This window comes from Oncorhynchus mykiss, unplaced genomic scaffold, assembly GCF_013265735.2.
Source record: "Oncorhynchus mykiss isolate Arlee unplaced genomic scaffold, USDA_OmykA_1.1 un_scaffold_85, whole genome shotgun sequence".
Classification (NCBI taxonomy): Eukaryota; Metazoa; Chordata; class Actinopteri; order Salmoniformes; family Salmonidae; genus Oncorhynchus; species Oncorhynchus mykiss.
The window spans coordinates 1933122-1953830 of record NW_023493658.1 but is presented as its reverse complement, the minus strand read 5'-3'; the positions used below and the strand labels follow the sequence as shown (position 1 = coordinate 1953830).

General features: G+C 46.5%; 1 protein-coding gene across 1 annotated transcript; it reads left to right on the top strand.

The window, feature by feature from the left end:
- Positions 1-264: 264 nt before the first annotated feature.
- LOC110511350 (deleted in malignant brain tumors 1 protein-like) lies at positions 265-19325 on the top strand (the record flags this gene model as incomplete). The annotated part of the gene is made up of 4 exons (XM_036971881.1): positions 265-577; positions 1006-1311; positions 18292-18567; positions 19018-19325. Coding segments are annotated over exons 1-4 (1098 nt in total), but the record flags the coding sequence as incomplete, so codon positions are not given.
- Between the last annotated feature and the right edge of the window lie 1384 nt (positions 19326-20709).

The following is a 20709-nucleotide window of genomic DNA, read 5'->3' as shown; positions in this document are numbered from 1 at the left end:
GATCTCCAGGCTCAAAGCGTCAGTCCACCAGGTAGGTAGAGTATAAATCTACAGTGATTATAGCAGTTCAATATTAGTCAACTTTATTATCCCACATGGAGAAATTCATGTGTCCATACAAACTATTCTAAACCCCAATAACAAGTAGTGTTTTATGGAACTACTAATACTTGTCAACCACAAAGCATCACTGCTGTTAGAATAACAGAATCACTGTCATCATCTGTCCTCACCACTGTGTTTTCCTCTCTGCTGTTTACAGCTGAACTCTCAGTCAGACTGGTGAATGGGACCACTTCCTGTTCTGGGACAGTGGAAGCCTTCCATGAAGGAGAGTGGTCAGGTCTATGTTTTAGGTGGTTTTGGAGCATGATGAGACAGGCTACGGTTGTGTGTAGACAGCAGGGCTGTGGGAATCCTGTAGCTGCCTCTAGAGGACCTCTGATTGAAGATGGAAGAATAGGAGTCAGACTATATAGTAGATGCAGGGGAAATGAGTCTTCTACTAGACAGTGTGACAACAGAAGAGGACATGGTGTCTGTGATGGTGAATATTATCATCATGTGACCTGTTCAGGTAAGAGACTGGTCATATTGAGAGATTTATTTATACATTATACAATATTACCATGTATCATGTTTTATGTGTTTTTATTTCATTTAAATAGAGGGAGGGATGTCAGATGTATTTAAACATTATATTTGTGTTTGTCATATTGGTTTATGGGAGATGTTCATGGGCAGATCATTGTAGTTCAGATGGTACTGAAGTGAAGCTGCCTGATGGATGTCCAGCTGTTTATTTTCTATAAAGTGAAGTGAACTTATTCCTGTCTCCTGCCTGCATTATTCCCAACCCGATCCTGAGTGACTAAGAACCCATTTCTACCTCTTACAGTATCAAACATAGCAAACTACAATCTTTTATCCAACATATTTGTGTTTAGTCCTTGACAGTGTCATCAACAAAACTGATTGAATGTTCAACCAACTCTTTTTCTCCAGAGTCTGTGCGGCTTGTGGATGGAGCTGGTCTCTGCTCTGGGAGAGTGGAGGTGAAGTCCAATCAGTCCTGGGCCTCAGTGTGTGAAGCTGACTTTGACCGGCAGGATGCAGAGGTAGTCTGTGGGGAGCTTGGCTGTGGGGCTCCTGCAGCTCTACAGGGGGGGCTCTATGGAGAAGGTGAGGGTCAGACCTGGGATAAAGAGTTCCAGTGTAAAGGCAAAGAGTCCCGTCTCCTGGACTGTGACACCTCAGACAGAAAAAACAACACCTGCCTACCTGGTAATGCTGTTGGACTCACCTGCTCAGGTAAGAAACAGTTTGTCACTCAATCAACATTGTTTCTCACCTGGAGTGAAGAATATGAGAGACAATATAGGTGTGTTTTAGTGAGAAAATAGTAAGATTACTGTCTCACTCTTTTCTTTTCTCAGAGCCTGATGATGTGAGGCTGGTGGGAGGAGGCAGTCGCTGTGCTGGTGGAGTGGAGTGGTACGACCAGGGAGAGTGAAGGACTGTGGGAGCTGATAACTGGAACCAGGAGGCTGTAGCTGCAGTAGTGTGTAGACAGCTGGGTTGTGGCTCCACTGTTTCAGTACCACCTGGAAACACCACTAGAGGGATTAGAGTTTACTGTTCTGGGTCTGAGTTTTCACTGAGGGAGTGTAGAAGAATGGATGATCTCCTTCCTGGACTCACAGTGATCTGCTCAGGTAATAACAAGATACACTATATGGCCAAAAGTATGTGGACATTTGTGGATCCGGCTATTTCAGCCACAGCAGTTGCTGACAGGTGTTTAAAATTGAGCACACACCCATGCAATCTCCATTGACAAACATTGCCAGTAGATTGGACTTACTGAAGATCTCAGTGACTTAACGTGGCAAGTCTAGGAGCAACAACGGCTCAGCCGTGAAGTGGTAGACAACACAAGCTCACAGAACGGACCGCCGAGTTCTGAACCACGTAGAGCCTAAAAATAATCCTCTGTTGTAAAACTCACTGCTGAGTTCCACATACTTTTGTCCATGTATTATATCTCCTTCCTGGACTCACAGTGATCTGCTCAGGAAATATCAACATATTATAATTATATTCAACTGATTTCCTTCATTCATACAACTTCCTCTGCACCTCTCATGATGACTGTTTAACTTGTCAGTCTGCTTTACTAAATAGATCACTCAGTCAAGTAGGAATCAAATACAACTTAAATATCCCAGAATGCTTTTGTATTTGAGTGTTATCTCAGTGAACGTCTCTACTCACTACCACTGTCACGTCATGTTATTGTCACATCTAAATGAGGAAAGTAGTTGAGGAGCTACGTTTTCTTTTTCTCTCCTCTTGTTCCAGATGTCCTGCTTCAGCCTGATATCAACATATGTTGTCTCAGTGACTGTAGGCCCACTACTCATGTTGCCCTGTGAGGGAGGGTGGCTGGCACTGTTACATGCTGATGTTATTGTCATATCTATAGGAAACTAGTTGAAGAGGTTTGTCTTGTTCTCTTTTATTGTTACAGATCTCCTGGTCCAGCCTGATATCTTCCTGACTGACCCAATGGGAGGGGTCTTCAGGGGCCACCAGGGGCCCGAGATGTTCAGGGGCTACAACTTCACCATCACCTGCTCCACTCAGCCACAGTACCCAGGAGGCTCCTTCCTCCTCACATTCACCGGCACCAACAGAACCCAGACCCAGCCAGCTGTCAATCACTCTGCTGCCTTCCTCTTCCCTGCTGCAGATGACTCCCACCAAGGGAACTACAGCTGTGTTTATGACAATTATGTTTTCTCTCATAACTTCTCCTCTGAGAGTGAGCTCCTCTCCCTCACCATCACAGGTAACTGAACATGAACCAGACTTATAACTTTGTCAATGACAGATTTCCCACAGATCTATGTGATGATGATCAGTCCCCTCATCAAAGGTTTTTCTGTTTGCAGCCTCTCCTCTGCCAGCCTTCATCATCAGACACGTTGTAGTGCTGCTGATCCTACTGACAGCCATCACCACCTCCTACCTGTACTACAAGGTAAAGACATTTACTCAGACGTTACAAGTCATTTAAACTAGAGGGAGAGGGTGAGGGGGAGGGAGAGAGAATGGAGAAATGAGAGAGTAAATGTCTGACTGTTGGTGCTGTGTCTCCCTAGCCCACCAGGAGGCAGAAGAGAGTGAACAGGGTGAGCAGCATGGATCTTTATGTCAATGCCATGGAGATGGTCTCTCTGAGCTCCAGAGCTGAAGCTGGACCGGGAGAAGAGAGAGCAGCCCAGGGGACGGAGTAGGAGGAGAATGAACCTGACCCTACAGGCTGATCTTAGGTCAGTTTTGTGTTTTAAATCGATGGTCAGCAGTGGACTGGTGTTTAAAATGTGGTGACAAACCTGAAGTGGTTCTAATTTTAATAACAAGTTCAGAATTAGTTTCTCTTTCTAGAACCTTGGAAGAAATCTAAAAGGAGTGACTGCAACCACCATTATTCATTTAGTTTGGTTTTTACCACCAGAGAAACATGGGGTTCTGGGTAACATGGGGTTCTGGGTAACATGGGGTTCTGGGTAACATGGGGTTTTGGTAACATGGGGTTCTGGGTAACATGGGGTTTTGGGTAACATGGGGTTTTGGGTAACATGGGGTTTTGGGTAACATGGGGTTCTGGGTAACATGGGGTTCTGGGTAACATGGGGTGTTGGGGAACATGGGGTTTTGGGTAACATGGGGTTCTGGGTAACATGGGGTTCTGGGTAACATGGGGTTCTGGGTAACATGGGGTTCTGGGTAACATGGGGTTTCGGTTCATTTCAGAAACTAGCTCAATTAGGTCTGTTTTGCATTCCACCAGTGGAGGCTGGTGGGAGGAGCCTCAGAAACCTGGCTCATTGTAATGGCTGAAACGGAGTAGGTGGAACGGAGTCAAACACTTGATCTGTTTGATACTGTTCCATTCATTCCCTTCCAGCCAATACAATGAGCCAGTCCTCCTATAGCTCCTCCCACCAGCCTCCACCGCATTCTATACATTCATTCCCTTCCAGCCAATACAATGAGCCAGTCCTCCTATAGCTCCTCCCACCAGCCCACCGCATTCTATACATTCATTCCCTTCCAGCCAATACAATGAGCCAGTCCTCCTATAGCTCCTCCCACCAGCCTCCACCGCATTCTATACATTCATTCCCTTCCAGCCAATACAATGAGCCAGTCCTCCTATAGCTCCTCCCACCAGCCTCCACCGCATTCTATACATTCATTCCCTTCCAGCCAATACAATGAGCCAGTCCACCTATAGCTCCTCCCACCAGCCTCCACCGCATCCTATACATTCATTCCCTTCCAGCCAATACAATGAGCCAGTCCTCCTATAGCTCCTCCCACCAGCCTCCACCGCATTCTATACATTCATTCCCTTCCAGCCAATACAATGAGCCAGTCCACCTATAGCTCCTCCCACCAGCCTCCACCGCATTCTATACATTCATTCCCTTCCAGCCAATACAATGAGCCAGTCCTCCTGTAGCTCCTCCCACCAGCCTCCACCGCATTCTATACATTCATTCCCTTCCAGCCAATACAATGAGCCAGTCCTCCTATAGCTCCTCCCACCAGCCTCCACCGCATTCTATACATTCATTCCCTTCCAGCCAATACAATGAGCCAGTCCTCCTATAGCTCCTCCCACCAGCCTCCACCGCATTCTATACATTATTCCCTTCCAGCCAATACAATGAGCCAGTCCTCCTATAGCTCCTCCCACCAGCCTCCACCGCATTCTATACATTCATTCCCTTCCAGCCAATACAATGAGCCAGTCCTCCTATAGCTCCTCCCACCAGCCTCCAAAGCATTCTATACATTCATTCCCTTCCAGCCAATACAATGAGCCAGTCCTCCTATAGCTCCTCCCACCAGCCTCCACCGCATTCTATACATTCATTCCCTTCCAGCCAATACAATGAGCCAGTCCTCCTATAGCTCCTCCCACCAGCCTCCACCGCATTCTATACATTCATTCCCTTCCAGCCAATACAATGAGCCAGTCCTCCTATAGCTCCTCCCACCAGCCTCCACCGCATTCTATACATTCATTCCCTTCCAGCCAATACAATGAGCCAGTCCTCCTGTAGCTCCTCCCACCAGCCTCCACCGCATTCTATACATTCATTCCCTTCCAGCCAATACAATGAGCCAGTCCTCCTATAGCTCCTCCCACCAGCCTCCACAGCATTCTATACATTCATTCCCTTCCAGCCAATGCAATGAGCCAGTCCTCCTATAGCTCCTCCCACCAGCCTCCACAGCATTCTATACATTCATTCCCTTCCAGCCAATACAATGAGCCAGTCCTCCTATAGCTCCTCCCACCAGCCTCCACAGCATTCTATACATTCATTCCCTTCCAGCCAATACAATGAGCCAGTCCTCCTATAGCTCCTCCCACCAGCCTCCACCGCATTCTATACATTCATTCCCTTCCAGCCAATACAATGAGCCAGTCCACCTATAGCTCCTCCCACCAGCCTCCACCGCATCCTATACATTCATTCCCTTCCAGCCAATACAATGAGCCAGTCCTCCTATAGCTCCTCCCACCAGCCTCCACCGCATTCTATACATTCATTCCCTTCCAGCCAATACAATGAGCCAGTCCTCCTATAGCTCCTCCCACCAGCCTCCACCGCATTCTATACATTCATTCCCTTCCAGCCAATACAATGAGCCAGTCCACCTATAGCTCCTCCCACCAGCCTCCACCGCATTCTATACATTCATTCCCTTCCAGCCAATACAATGAGCCAGTCCTCCTGTAGCTCCTCCCACCAGCCTCCACCGCATTCTATACATTCATTCCCTTCCAGCCAATACAATGAGCCAGTCCTCCTATAGCTCCTCCCACCAGCCTCCACCGCATTCTATACATTCATTCCCTTCCAGCCAATACAATGAGCCAGTCCTCCTATAGCTCCTCCCACCAGCCTCCACCGCATTCTATACATTATTCCCTTCCAGCCAATACAATGAGCCAGTCCTCCTATAGCTCCTCCCACCAGCCTCCACCGCATTCTATACATTCATTCCCTTCCAGCCAATACAATGAGCCAGTCCTCCTATAGCTCCTCCCACCAGCCTCCAAAGCATTCTATACATTCATTCCCTTCCAGCCAATACAATGAGCCAGTCCTCCTATAGCTCCTCCCACCAGCCTCCACCGCATTCTATACATTCATTCCCTTCCAGCCAATACAATGAGCCAGTCCTCCTATAGCTCCTCCCACCAGCCTCCACCGCATTCTATACATTCATTCCCTTCCAGCCAATACAATGAGCCAGTCCTCCTATAGCTCCTCCCACCAGCCTCCACCGCATTCTATACATTCATTCCCTTCCAGCCAATACAATGAGCCAGTCCTCCTGTAGCTCCTCCCACCAGCCTCCACCGCATTCTATACATTCATTCCCTTCCAGCCAATACAATGAGCCAGTCCTCCTATAGCTCCTCCCACCAGCCTCCACAGCATTCTATACATTCATTCCCTTCCAGCCAATGCAATGAGCCAGTCCTCCTATAGCTCCTCCCACCAGCCTCCACAGCATTCTATACATTCATTCCCTTCCAGCCAATACAATGAGCCAGTCCTCCTATAGCTCCTCCCACCAGCCTCCACAGCATTCTATACAATCATTCCCTTCCAGCCAATACAATGAGCCAGTCATCCTATAGCTCCTCCCACCAGCCTCCACAGCATTCTATACATTCATTCCCTTCCAGCCAATACAATGAGCCAGTCCTCCTATAGCTCCTCCCACCAGCCTCCACAGCATTCTATACATTATATATATTATATTATTTAGTATAGCCTACTGTTAGATTCTTTATGCTGAAGTGTCTCCATTATTAGTCCATGTATTATTATATTATTTAGTATAGCCTACTGTTAGATTCTTTATGTTGAAGTGTCTCCATTATTAGTCCATGTATTATTTAGTATAGCCTACTGTTAGATTCTTTATGTTGAAGAGTCTCCATTATTAGTCCATGTATTATTATATTATTTAGTATAGCCTACTGTTAGATTCTTTATGCTGAAGTGTCTCCATTATTAGTCCATGTATTATTATATTATTTAGTATAGCCTACTGTTAGATTCTTTATGTTGAAGAGTCTCCATTATTAGTCCATGTATTATTTAGTATAGCCTACTGTTAGATTCTTTATGCTGAAGTGTCTCCATTATTAGTCCATGTATTATTATATTATTTAGTATAGCCTACTGTTAGATTCTTTATGCTGAAGAGTCTCCATTATTAGTCCATGTATTATTTAGTATAGCCTACTGTTAGATTCTTTATGCTGAAGAGTCTCCATTATTAGTCCATGTATTATTATATTATTTAGTATAGCCTACTGTTAGATTCTTTATGCTGAAGAGTCTCCATTATTAGTCCATGTATTATTATATTATTTAGTATAGCCTACTGTTAGATTCTTTATGCTGAAGAGTCTCCATTATTAGTCCATGTATTATTATATTATTTAGTATAGCCTACTGTTAGATTCTTTATGCTGAAGAGTCTCCATTATTAGTCCATGTATTATTTAGTATAGCCTACTGTTAGATTCTTTATGTTGAAGAGTCTCCATTATTAGTCCATGTATTATTATATTATTTAGTATAGCCTACTGTTAGATTCTTTATGTTGAAGTGTCTCCATTATTAGTCCATGTATTATTATATTATTTAGTATAGCCTACTGTTAGATTCTTTATGCTGAAGAGTCTCCATTATTAGTCCATGTATTATTTAGTATAGCCTACTGTTAGATTCTTTATGTTGAAGTGTCTCCATTATTAGTCCATGTATTATTATATTATTTAGTATAGCCTACTGTTAGATTCTTTATGCTGAAGTGTCTCCATTATTAGTCCATGTATTATAATCATCTGTTCATTCTTTGTAGTTTGAAACACTTTAATAAAAGGGGACATATTTTTCACAAGTCAATGTGGTTTATTGTTGTAGTTTGTTTACTTTTAGATGTATAAATCTCTCCTGATGTTGATATTTATTTACGATGCAGATTATTGTTATGATGTTGTGCCTTCAGAAAATATTCACTCCTTTACTTATAAAATGGGATTAAAAAAAAATATTGTAATTTTTTTGTCAATGATCTACACCCCCGGACAGGGCCAAACAGGAAGGATATAACCTTACCTTACCTGGTTGAATGCTCCCGGTCGCCCTGCCAGTGCGGTGAGGTGGAATAGCCCGCACTGGGCTATGCAGGCGAACCGGGGACACCATGCGCAAGGCTGGTACCATGTAAGCCGGCCCAAGGAGACGCACTGGAGACCAGATGCGTAGAGCCGGCTTCATGGCACTTGGCTCAATGCCCACTCTAGCCCGGCCGACACGCGGAGCCGGGCTATGCACCCGCACTGGGGACACCGTGCGCTCCACAGCATAACACGGTGCCTGCCCGGTCTCTCTAGCCCCCTGGTAAGCACAGGAAGTTGGCACAGGTCTCCTACCAGGCTTCGCCATACTCCCGGTGTCCCCCCCCCCCCACAATACATTTTTGGGGCTGACTCTCGGACTTCCATCCACGTCGTCGTGCTGCCTCCTCTTACCAGCGCCTCTCCGCCTCCAGCTCTTCTTTGGGGCGGCGATATTCTCCAGGCTGATCCCAGGGTCCTTTTCCGTCCAAGATTTCCTCCCAACTCCAGAAATCTTGATTTCACTGCTCCTGCTGCCGCTGCCTGTCACCACGCCGCTTGGTCCTGTTGTGGTGGGTGATTCTGTTACGGGATTCTTCTGTTGAAAGAGAGGAGGACCAAAATGTAACGTGGTTATCTTTATACATCTTTAATGAAAGATGAAAACACAAAATACTAAGGCCAGGGCGTGACAGGGGGACTTTACCTAGCAGGGTCTTGTAGATGACATGGAGCCAGTGGGTTTGGCGACGAGTATGAAGCGAGGGCCAGCCAACGAGAGCATACAGGTCACAGTGGTGGGTAGTATATGGGGCTTTGGTGACAAAACGGATGGCACTGTGATAGACTGCATCCAATTTCTTGAGTAGAGTGTTGGAGGCTATTTTGTAAATGACATCGCCGAAGTGGACGATAGGATAGTCAGCTTTACGAGGGTATGGTTGGCTGCATGAGTGAAGGATGCTTTGTTGAGAAATAGGAAGCCGATTCTAGATTTAATTTTGGATTGGAGATGTTTGATATGAGTCTGGAAGGAGAGTTTACAGTCTGACCAGAAACCTAGGTATTTGTAGCTGTCCACGTATTCTAAGTCAGAGTCGTCCAGAGTAGTGATGCTGGACGGACGGGCAGGTAGCGATCAGTTGAAGAGTCACCCCTCCACTCTTTCCCTGAGTCCAGGCCCCAGACAGACAGACAGACAGACAGAACTACTAGTCACCCCTCCACTCTCTCCCTGAGTCCATCAGACAGACAGACAGACAGACAGACAGACAGACAGAACTACTAGTCATCCCTCCACTCTCTCCCTGAGTCCAGGCGACAGACCCACAGACAGACAGACAGACAGACAGACAGACAGACAGACAGACAGACAGACAGACAGACAGACAGACAGACAGACAGACAGAACTACTAGTCATCCCTCCACTCTCTCCCTGAGTCCAGGCCCCAGACAGACAGACAGACAGACAGAACTACTAGTCATCCCTCCACTCTCTCCCTGAGTCCATCCCCCAGACCGACCGACCGCTCTGTCACCTCTGTCATTACCTTCACTACATCTGTCTGGTTCCCCGATCTGTTCCCTGCTTCAGCATTAATTGTGGTTTGTGGTTTTGTACCCGTGTGCTGACGCTGTTCTTGTCTTTGTCTGTTCCTGATTAAATGTTGATTCCACGTACCTGCTTCTCATCTCTGGCGTATGTCCTGACACATTGTTCTTCTGAGTGATAAAACAGCAAACATTAAGAGTGTTTACTTATCAGACCCACATATATATAATACATATAGTATAATATACTATATTCATATGCTTTTAGTACTCACACATGAATCATATCCTGTTTGCAGGTCATGTGTTGTTTTGAGCCAGCAGTAAAAACACACTGACAGGATAGTTCCTCTTATGGCCACTAGGTGGTAATCTGGTGTCACAGACGCAGGACTGGAGACCAGATGGAATCATTGTCCCAACTATCTCTCCTTTCTCCTAAAGTGTGCACTTGTTCCCTTCACTGAAATGACTGGTAAACTAAATATAGTGGAAACGCCCACTTGATAACAGTAGAGTCCTCTGAGTGGAACGGTGGGAGACAAACAGTACCTCATCTCCCCTTCTCCCATCCTCCTCTTATCTCTCCCCTCTTTTCTACCCCTATCCTCTGTTCAACTTTTCAACCTCCTCTCCTCTCCTCTCCTCTCCTCTCCTCTTCATCTTTTCATCACTGACTTCTCACCATTAATGCCATCATAACCAGTAACCTGTTCCTCTCTTGGCCCAGCCTGACCCTGACATATAGCATCAGGCCTGTTGAGTTGACTTGGTAACAGACCTCTAGCTTCTACACCAAATCCCCCCTTCTCCTGCTCTAACATGAGACCTCATCAGTGCTCATTTTGGGTGCTGGTACTGTTTATATTTAGGTGCTGGAACATTATGCCAATATTCTATAAGAGTTGAACTCAAGCAGTAGAAAGTTAGAGGTGATATTATAGGACACTATGTGAAACGTTGCTGCTCTGTCAGCAGTTTCCTGTGGAGTTGTTTTAACATATCAGTTTGCTGTAGTGTGTTCAACCACTGATCTAAGATAAGTTGCTAAGAAGTTAATCTCACATCATTGACGTTAGGACGTAATGAGAGAGAAGTCATATAGCCTAGCAGTATTTTCCACTCTTCAGTCCACTCTTTATGACAGCAGACTGTGGAGCCCCAGTTAGAGGCAGACATGATACCTGCAGTGGTACTGATGCCCCTGTTGTGGAGCACAGGTAGGATGCTGTTACACTGATATACACTTGTGACAGTTACTGAGATATGATTTGATATTGTAAGATATATTATAATTTGCAGGGTTAGTAAAATAACATTCAACTGGAAGCAGACAGTAAAAATGTGTCTCAAAGCAGGACAATGATGTGATCACCTGTAAATGTACTTTACTGTAGTCTAACTGTCCATCTGGGGACAGGCACTACTGTCAGTTAAGTTGTGATGGTGTCATGCGTCTGACTGTTGTATATTCAGTGTGTCAATGATTGATTGTATCTGTCTCAATGTAAATGAATGAGAGTATATATTATGTATTATATATTATATTGGTGTTATGTTAGAGTAGGAGAAGGGAGGGGTGTAGATGATAGAGGTCTATGAGCTGAGTCAAGATCAACAGGTCGAACACTATATGTCACGAAGAGAGAGAGAACAAGAGAGAGAGAGAGAGAGAGAGAGAGAGAGAACAAGAGAGAGAACAAGAGAGAGAGAGAGAGAGAGAGAGCGTGTGCGCAAGACAGAGATGAGCAGAGCGAGAGGGAGGAGAGAGGAGGGGTGGGGAGAGCAGTGGATGGGAGGGGACAGAGGAGGGACGGGGAGAAAGGAGGGTAGGGGAGGGGAGGGAGGAGGGTAACGGAGAGAAATGGAGAGGGGAGAGAGAGATTTGTGGAAGAGCTCTACTAGGGCCCTCTCAGCCAGCTGGCTCCACTAGGGCCCTCTCAGCCACCTTTCTCCACTAGGGCCCTCTCAGCCACCTGGCTCCAATAGGGCCCTCTCAGCCACCTGGCTCCACTAGGGCCCTCTCAGCCAGCCTGCTCCACTAGGGCCCTCTCAGCCAAGCTGGCTCCACTAGGGCCCTCTCAGCCAGCTGGCTCCACTAGGGCCCTCTCAGCCACCTGGCTCCACTATGGCCCTCTGAGCTAGCTGGCTCCACTAGGGCCATCTCAGCTAGCTGGCTCCACTATGGCCCTCTCAGCTAGCTGGCTCCACTAGGGCCCTCTCAGCCACCTGGCTCCACTAGGGCCCTCTCAGCCAGCCTGCTCCACTAGGGCCCTCTCAGCCAAGCTGGATACACTAGGGCCCTCTCAGCCACCTTTCTCCACTAGGGCCCTCTCAGCCACCTGGCTCCAATAGGGCCCTCTCAGCCACCTGGCTCCACTAGGGCCCTCTCAGCCAGCCTGCTCCACTAGGGCCCTCTCAGCCAAGCTGGCTCCACTAGGGCCCTCTCAGCCAGCTGGCTCCACTAGGGCCCTCTCAGCCACCTGGCTCCACTAGGGCCCTCTCAGCCACCTGGCTCCACTAGGGCCCTCTCAGCCACCTGGCTCCACTAGGGCCCTCTCAGCCAGCCTGCTCCACTAGGGCCCTCTCAGCCAAGCTGGCTCCACTAGGGCCCTCTCAGCCACCTGGCTCCACTAGGGCCCTCTCAGCCAGCTGGCTCCACTAGGGCCCTCTTAGCCACCTGGCGGCTGTGTGTGCAAAAAGTAGAAGTACAAATGTTGAGGGAAATGAACTAAAGTGATAAATCTAGTCCTAGGTTTTATTTACTGTGGTGTTTGTTCTCCACTGGTTACCCTGTTCTCATCACAACAGGTCACACATTCTGCTGACATGATTACACACTGAGGTATTTCACCTAACAGATACAGGACCTTGTCAATATTATATTTGTTTTAAAATTATTTTGGGGTCCTTGTAGTCTGACAGAATATGTCTCCTATATCGTTGTACGTTTGGCAGGAGGATATGTTTGATTAATTATTAGCCAATCAGCATTGAGCTAAACTGAGTGAACTCAGCTGTGAATGGTCCTGGTGCACCAAATAAAAGTGTAAAGGGAAGCCAGTTTGGATTTGGCTTCAGACCAATCACATCACAAGTCAAACATCATTTACAGAAACATGAATGCATCTCATTGTGGTTAATGTTAGGATGGAAGATCAACATGTAGCTAGATGTAGTAGGTTAATGTTAACTAGCTGGCCTGATAGGATGGAAGTTCAACATGTAGCTAGATGTAGTAGGCTAATGTTAACTAGCTGGCCTGACAGGATGGAAGTTCAACATGTAGCTAGATGTAGTAGGCTAATATTAACTAGCTTACCTGAGAGGATGGAGGTTCAACATGTAGCTAGATGTAGTAGGTTAATGTTAACTAGCTGGCCTGACAGGATGGAAGTTCAACATGTAGCTAGATGTAGTAGGCTAATGTTAACTAGCTGGCCTGAGAGGATGGAAGTTCAACATGTACTGTAGCTAGATGTAGTAGGTTAATGTTAACTAGCTGGCCTGAGAGGATGGAAGTTCAACATGTACTGTAGCTAGATGTAGTAGGTTAATGTTAACTAGCTGGCCTGAGAGGATGGAAGTTCAACATGTACTGTAGCTAGATGTAGTAGGTTAATATTAACTAGCTGGCCTGAGAGGATGGAAGTTCAACATGTACTGTAGCTAGATGTAGTAGGTTAATGTTAACTAGCTGGCCTGAGAGGATGGAAGTTCAACATGTACTGTAGCTAGATGTAGTAGGTTAATGTTAACTAGCTGGCCTGAGAGGATGGAGGTTCAACATGTAGCTAGATGTAGTAGGTTAATGTTAACTAGCTGGCCTGAGAGGATGGAAGTTCAACATGTACTGTAGCTAGATGTAGTAGGCTAATGTTAACTAGCTGGCCTGAGAGGAGAGAAGTTCAACATGTACTGTAGCTAGATGTAGTAGGTTAATGTTAACTAGCTGGCCTGAGAGGATGGAGGTTCAACATGTACTGTAGCTAGATGTAGTAGACTAATGTTAACTAGCTGGCCTGAGAGGATGGAAGTTCAACATGCAGCTAGATGTAGTAGGCTAATGTTAACTAGCTGGCCTGAGAGGATGGAAGTTCAACATGTACTGTAGCTAGATGTAGTAGGTTAATGTTAACTAGCTGGCCTGAGAGGATGGAAGTTCAACATGTACTGTAGCTAGATGTAGTAGGTTAATGTTAACTAGCTGGCCTGAGAGGATGGAAGTTCAACATGTACTGTAGCTAGATGTAGTAGGTTAATGTTAACTAGCTGGCCTGAGAGGATGGAAGTTCAACATGTACTGTAGCTAGATGTAGTAGGTTAATGTTAACTAGCTGGCCTGAGAGGATGGAAGTTCAACATGTACTGTAGCTAGATGTAGTAGGTTAATGTTAACTAGCTGGCCTGAGAGGATGGAAGTTCAACATGTACTGTAGCTAGATGTAGTAGGCTAATGTTAACTAGCTGGCCTGAGAGGATGGAAGTTCAACATGTAGCTAGATGTAGTAGGTTAATGTTAACTAGCTGGCCTGAGAGGATGGAAGTTCAACATGTACTGTAGCTAGATGTAGTAGACTAATGTTAACTAGCTGGCCTGAGAGGATGGAAGTTCAATATGTACTGTAGCTAGGTGTAGTAGACTAATTAACTAGCTGGCTTGGCGCATCGTTGCCCATGTCAGGAAGTTATGCTAGCTAGCAAGCATTTTAGCCAGGTACCTTTGGAGAAAATAACTAAAATGGAGTCCTGTAAGACAGAGTCATAGACGTGTAGGATACATGAAAGAGGAGGATGGCTTTGGTGTTTCTCTACAAGTAGGGTGAGTCAACATGTGTTTTCTACACACACACACACACACACACACACACACACACACACACACACACGAACAGAGCAGAAGAAGTAAATGATCAATGCAGAAGTGTGTGTGTGTGTGTGTGTGTGTGTGTGTGTGTGTGTGTAGCCTATGTAGTTTATGAATGTGTGTGGGTTTGGTGTGAGAGTGTCAATGTAGTGTGAGAAGAGGGGGAGAGGAGAGGAGGAGAGGAGGAGAGGAGAGGGGGAGAGGAGAGGAGGTAGAAGAGGAGAAATGGGGGGAAGAGAGGGAGAGAAGAATATGAGGTGGGGCAGAATAAGAGTAAAGAGGGGGGAGAAGAGAAGAAGAGGTGGAGAGGGGGAGGAGAAGATAGGTGGAGAAGAGGAGAGGTGGAGAGGAGGAGAAGAGGAGAGGGGGAGAGGAGGAGAGGAGAGGGGGAGAATATGAGGTGGGACAGAATAAGAGTAAAGAGGGGGAGAAGAGAAGAAGAGGGGGGAGAAGAAGATAGGTGGAGAAGAGGAGAGGTGGAGAAGAGGAGAGGGGGAGAGGAGGAGAAGAGAAGAAGGGGGTGGAGACGAGGTGAGGAGAGGGGGAGAAGAGGAGAGGGGGAGGAAGCAGAGAGGGGGAGAAGGGGAGATGAGAGGAGAGGAGATGAGAGGAGAGGAGGAGAATAGGAGAGGGAGAGGAGAGGGGTAGAAGTGGAGAGGAGACGGGGAGAAGAGGAGAGGAGTGAGAAGAGGAGAGGAGTGAGAAGAGGAGACGAGTGAGAAGAGGAGACGATTGAGAAGAGGAGAGGTGGGAGAAGTGCGAGACGGGGGAGGAGAGGGGGAGGAGAGGGGGAGGAGAGGAGAAGAAAGAGGGATAAGAGTAGGGAGGAGAGGAGAAGGGAAGAGGGGGAGACGAGGGGGAATAAAGGGAGAGGAGAGGAGAGTGTGGAAGAGGAGAGAAAAGGGAAGAAGAGGAGAGGGAAGAGGAGAGACAAGGGAGAAGAGGAGAGGAGATGAGGGGTAAAGAGGAGAGGGGAGGATAGTGGAGAGGAGGGGAGAGGAGAAGGGGAGAGGGGAGAGGAGAGCGGGAGAAGATGAGGGGGAATAGAGGAGGCGAAGAGAGGGGGAGAAGAGGGGAGGGGGAGAAGAGGAGAAGAAAGAGGGATAAGAGTAGGTAGGAGAGGAGAAGGGAAGAGGGGGAGAAGAGGGGGAATAAAGGGGGAGGAGAGGAGAGGAAAGGAGAGGAGAGGGGAGGAGAGGGAAGAGGAGAGGAGAGGGAAGAGGAGAGGAGAGGAGAGGAGAGGAGGGAAGAGGATAGTGGAGGAGAGGGGAGGGGAGGGGCAGAAAAGGAAAAAAGAGGGGGAGACGAGAAGAGGATAAGAGAGGGGGGGAGAGAAGAGAGGGGGAGAAGATGAGACAGTGGAGAAGAGTAGAGGGATAGAAGAGACGAGTATAATTGGGGAGAAGAGGGGAGAGAAGAGGAGAAGAAAGGAGAGGAGGAGGGGAGGATAGGAGAGGGGAGAGGAGTAGAGAGGAGAGAGAGATAGGGGAGTAGCTGGGAAAGGAGAGGGGGGAGAGGAGAGGGGGAGAAGGCAAGAGGAGGAGAAGATGGGAGAAGAGGAGAAGAGACGAGGAGAAGATGAGAAGGGGGAGGAGAGGAGGATGAGAGAAGGGGAGAGGAAGAAAAGAGAAGAGAGAGGAGGTACTGTTTGTCTCCCACCGTTCCACTCAGAGGACTCTCCCACTTCTGTTATCAGGTGGGCATTTCCACTATATTTAGTTTACCAGACATTTCAGTGAAGGGAACAAGTGCACACTTTAGGGGAAAGGAGAGATAATTGGGACAATGCTTCTTTCTAGTCTCCAGTCCTGCGTCTGTGACACCAGATTACCACCTAGTGGCCATAAGATGAACTGTCCTGTCAGTGTGTTTTTACCGCTGGCTCAAAACAACACATGACCTGCAAACAGGATATGATTCATGTGTGAGTACTGAAAGCATAAGAATATAGTATATTATAGTATATTTATTATATATGTGGGTCTGATAAGTAAACACTCTTAATGTTTGTTGTTTTATCCCTCAGAAGAACATTGGTCACTATGTAACCAAACACATGTGAAACCTCATGATAAGCCTGTCTTCCCCATCACATCATGAAAGGTCATGTTGATGTTCATTTAACCTCTGTCTCTCTCTTCCTCTGACTCCTCCCTTTCTCCTTTGTTTCTCTCTATCTCTCTGTCTCTTTCTCTCTCTTTCTCCTCAAATCTCCAGGCTCAAAGCGTCAGTCCACCAGGTAGGTAGAGTATAAATCTACAGTGATTATAGCAGTTCAATATTAGTCAACTTTATTATCCCACTTGGAGAAATTAATGTCTCCATACAAACCATTCTAAACCCCAATAACAAGTAGTGTTTTATGGAACTACTAATACTTGTCAACCACAAAGCATTACTGCTGTTAGAATAACAGAATCAGTCATCATCTGTCCTCACCACTGTGTTTTCCTCTCTGCTGTTTACAGCTGAACTCTCAGTCAGACTGGTGAATGGGACCACTTCCTGTTCTGGGACAGTGGAAGCCTTCCATGAAGGAGAGTGGTTGAGTCTATGTTCTTGGTGGTGGTGGAGCATGATGAGAGAGGTTAATGTTGTGTGTAGAGAGCTGGACTGTGGGAATCCTGTAGCTGAATCTAGAGGATCTCTGTTTGAAGATGGAAGAATAGGAGTCAGACTATATAGTAGATGCAGGGGAAATGAGTCTTCTATTAGACAGTGTGACATCATAGGAGGACCTGGTGTCTGTGATGGTGGATATTATCGTCATGTGACCTGTTCAGGTAAGAGACGGGTCATATTGAGAGATTTATTTATACATTATACAATATTACCATGTATCATGTTTTATGTGTTTTTATTTCATTTAAATAGAGGGAGAGATGTCAGATGTATTTAAACATTATATTTGTGTTTGTCATATTGGTTTATGGGAGATGTTCATGGGCAGATCATTGTAGTTCAGATGGTACTGAAGTGAAGCTGCCTGATGGATGTCCAGCTGTTTATTTTCTATAAAGTGAAGTGAACTTATTCCTGTCTCCTGCCTGCATTATTCCCAACCCTATCCTGAGTGACTAAGAACCCATTTCTACCTCTTACAGTATCAAACATAGCAAACTACAATCTTTTATCCAACATATTTGTGTTTAGTCCTTGACAGTGTCATCAACAAAACTGATTGAATGTTCAACCAACTCTTTTTCTCCAGAGTCTGTGCGGCTTGTGGATGGAGCTGGTCTCTGCTCTGGGAGAGTGGAGGTGAAGTCCAATCAGTCCTGGGCCTCAGTGTGTGAAGCTGACTTTGACCGGCAGGATGCAGAGGTAGTCTGTAGGGATGTTGGCTGTGGGGCTCCTGCAGCTCTACAGGGGGGGCTCTATGGAGAAGGTGGGGGTCAGACCTGGGATAAAGAGTTCCAGTGTAAAGGCAAAGAGTCCCTTCTCCTGGACTGTGACACCTCAGACAGAGAGAACAACACCTGCCCACCTGGTAATGTTGTTGGACTCACCTGCTCAGGTAAGAAACAGTTTGTCACTCAATCAACATTGTTTCTCACCTGGAGTGAAGAATATGAGAGACAATATAGGTGTGTTTTAGTGAGAAAATAGTAAGATTACTGTCTCTCTCTTTTCTTTTCTCAGAGCCTAATGATGTGAGGCTGGTGGGAGGAGGCAGTCGCTGTGCTGGTGGAGTGGAGCGGTACGACCAGGGAGAGTGGAGGACTGTGGGAGCTGGCTGGAACCAGAGGGATGTAGCTGCAGTAGTGTGTAGACAGCTGGGTTGTGGCTCCAATGTTTCAGAACTACCTGGAAACACCACTAGAGGGATTAGAGTTTACTGTCCTGAGTCTGAGTCTTCACTGAGGGAGTGTAGAAGAATGTATGATCTCCGTCCTGGACTCACAGTGATCTGCTCAGGTAATAACAAAACACACTATATGGCCAAAAGTATGTGGACATTTGTGGATCCGGCTATTTCAGCCACACCTGTTGCTGACAGGTGTTTAAAATTAAGCACACAGCCATGCAATCTCCATAGACAAACATTGCCAGTAGATTGGACTTACTGAAGATCTCAGTGACTCAGTGATATTCAACTGATTTCCTTCATTCATATTATTATTATTATATTATTGTCACATCTAAATGAGGAAAGTAGTTGAGGAGCTACGTTTTCTTTTTCTCTCCTCTTGTTCCAGATGTCCTGCTTCAGCCTGATATCAACATATGTTGTCTCAGTGACTGTAGGCACACTACTCATGTTGCCCTGTGAGGGAGGGTGGCTGGCACTGTTACATGCTGATGTTATTGTCATATCTATAGGAAACTAGTTGAAGAGGTTTTTCTTGTTCTCTTTTATTGTTACAGATCTCCTGGTCCAGCCTGATATCTTCCTGACTGACCCAATGGGAGGGGTCTCCAGGGGCCACCAGGGGCCCGAGATGTTCAGGGGCTACAACTTCACCATCACCTGCTCCACTCAGCCACAGTACCCAGGAGGCTCCTTCCTCCTCACGTTCACCGGCTCCAACAGAACCCAGACCCAGCCAGCTGTCAATCACTCTGCTGCCTTCCTCTTCCCTGCTGCAGATGACTCCCACCAAGGGAACTACAGCTGTGTTTATGACAATTATGTTTTCTCTCATAACTTCTCCTCTGAGAGTGAGCTCCTCTCCCTCACCATCACAGGTAACTGAACATGAACCAGACTTATAACTTTGTCATTGACAGATTTTCCACAGATCTATGTGATGATGATCAGTCCCCTCATCAAAGGTGTTTCTGTTTGCAGCCTCTCCCTTGCCAGCCTTCATCATCAGACACGTTGTAGTGCTGCTGATCCTACTGACAGCCATCACCACCTCCTCCTACCTGTACTACAAGGTAAAGACATTTACTCAGACGTTACAAGTCATTTAAACTAGAGGGGGAGAGGGAGGGAGAGAGAATGGAGATACCAGAGAGTAAATGTCTGACTGTTGGTGCTGTGCCTCCCTAGCCCACCAGGAGGCAGAAGAGAGTGAACAGGGTGAGCAGCATGGATCTTTATGTCAATGCCATGGAGATGGTCTCTCTGAGCTCCAGAGCTGAAGCTGGACCGGGAGAGGAGAGAGCAGCCCAGGGGACGGAGTAGGAGTAGAATGAATCTGACCCTACATGCTGATCTTAGGTCAGTTTTGTGTTTTAAATCGATGGTCAGCAGTGGACTGGTGTTTAAAATGTGGTGACAAACCTGAAGTGGTTCTAATTTTAATAACAAGTTCAGAATTAGTTTCTCTTTCTAGAACCTTGGAAGAAATCTAAAAGGAGTGACTGCAACCACCATTATTCATTTAGTTTGGTTTTTACCACCAGAGAAACATGGGGTTCTGGTAACATGGGGTTCTGGGTAACATGGGGTTTTGGGTAACATGGGGTAACATGGGGTTTTGGGTAACATGGGGTTTTGGGTAACATGGGGTTTTGGGGTAACATGGGGTTCGGGTAACATGGGGTTCTGGGTAACATGGGGTTCTGGGTAACATGGGGTAACATGGGGTTTTGGGTAACATGGGGTTTTGGGTAACATGGGGTTTTGGGGTAACATGGGGTTCGGGTAACATGGGGTTCTGGGTAACATGGGGTTCTGGGTAACATGGGATTCTGGGTAACATGGGGTTTTGGGTAACATGGGGTTTTGGGTAACATGGGGTTTTGGGGTAACATGGGGTTCGGGTAACATGGGGTTCTGGGTAACATGGGGTTCTGGGTAACATGGGGTTCTGGGTAACATGGGGTTCTGGGTAACATGGGGTGTTGGTAACATGGTGTTTGGGTAACATGGGGTTTCGGTAACATGGGGTTCTGGGTAACATGGGGTTCTGGGTAACATGGGGTTTCGGTTCATTTCAGAAACTAGCTCAATTAGGTCTGTTTTGCATTCCATCAGTGGAGGCTGGTGGGAGGAGCCTCAGAAACCTGGCTCATTGTAATGGCTGAAACGGAGTAGGTGGAACGGAGTCAAACACTTGATCCATTTGATACTGTTCCATTCATTCCCTTCCAGCCAATACAATGAGC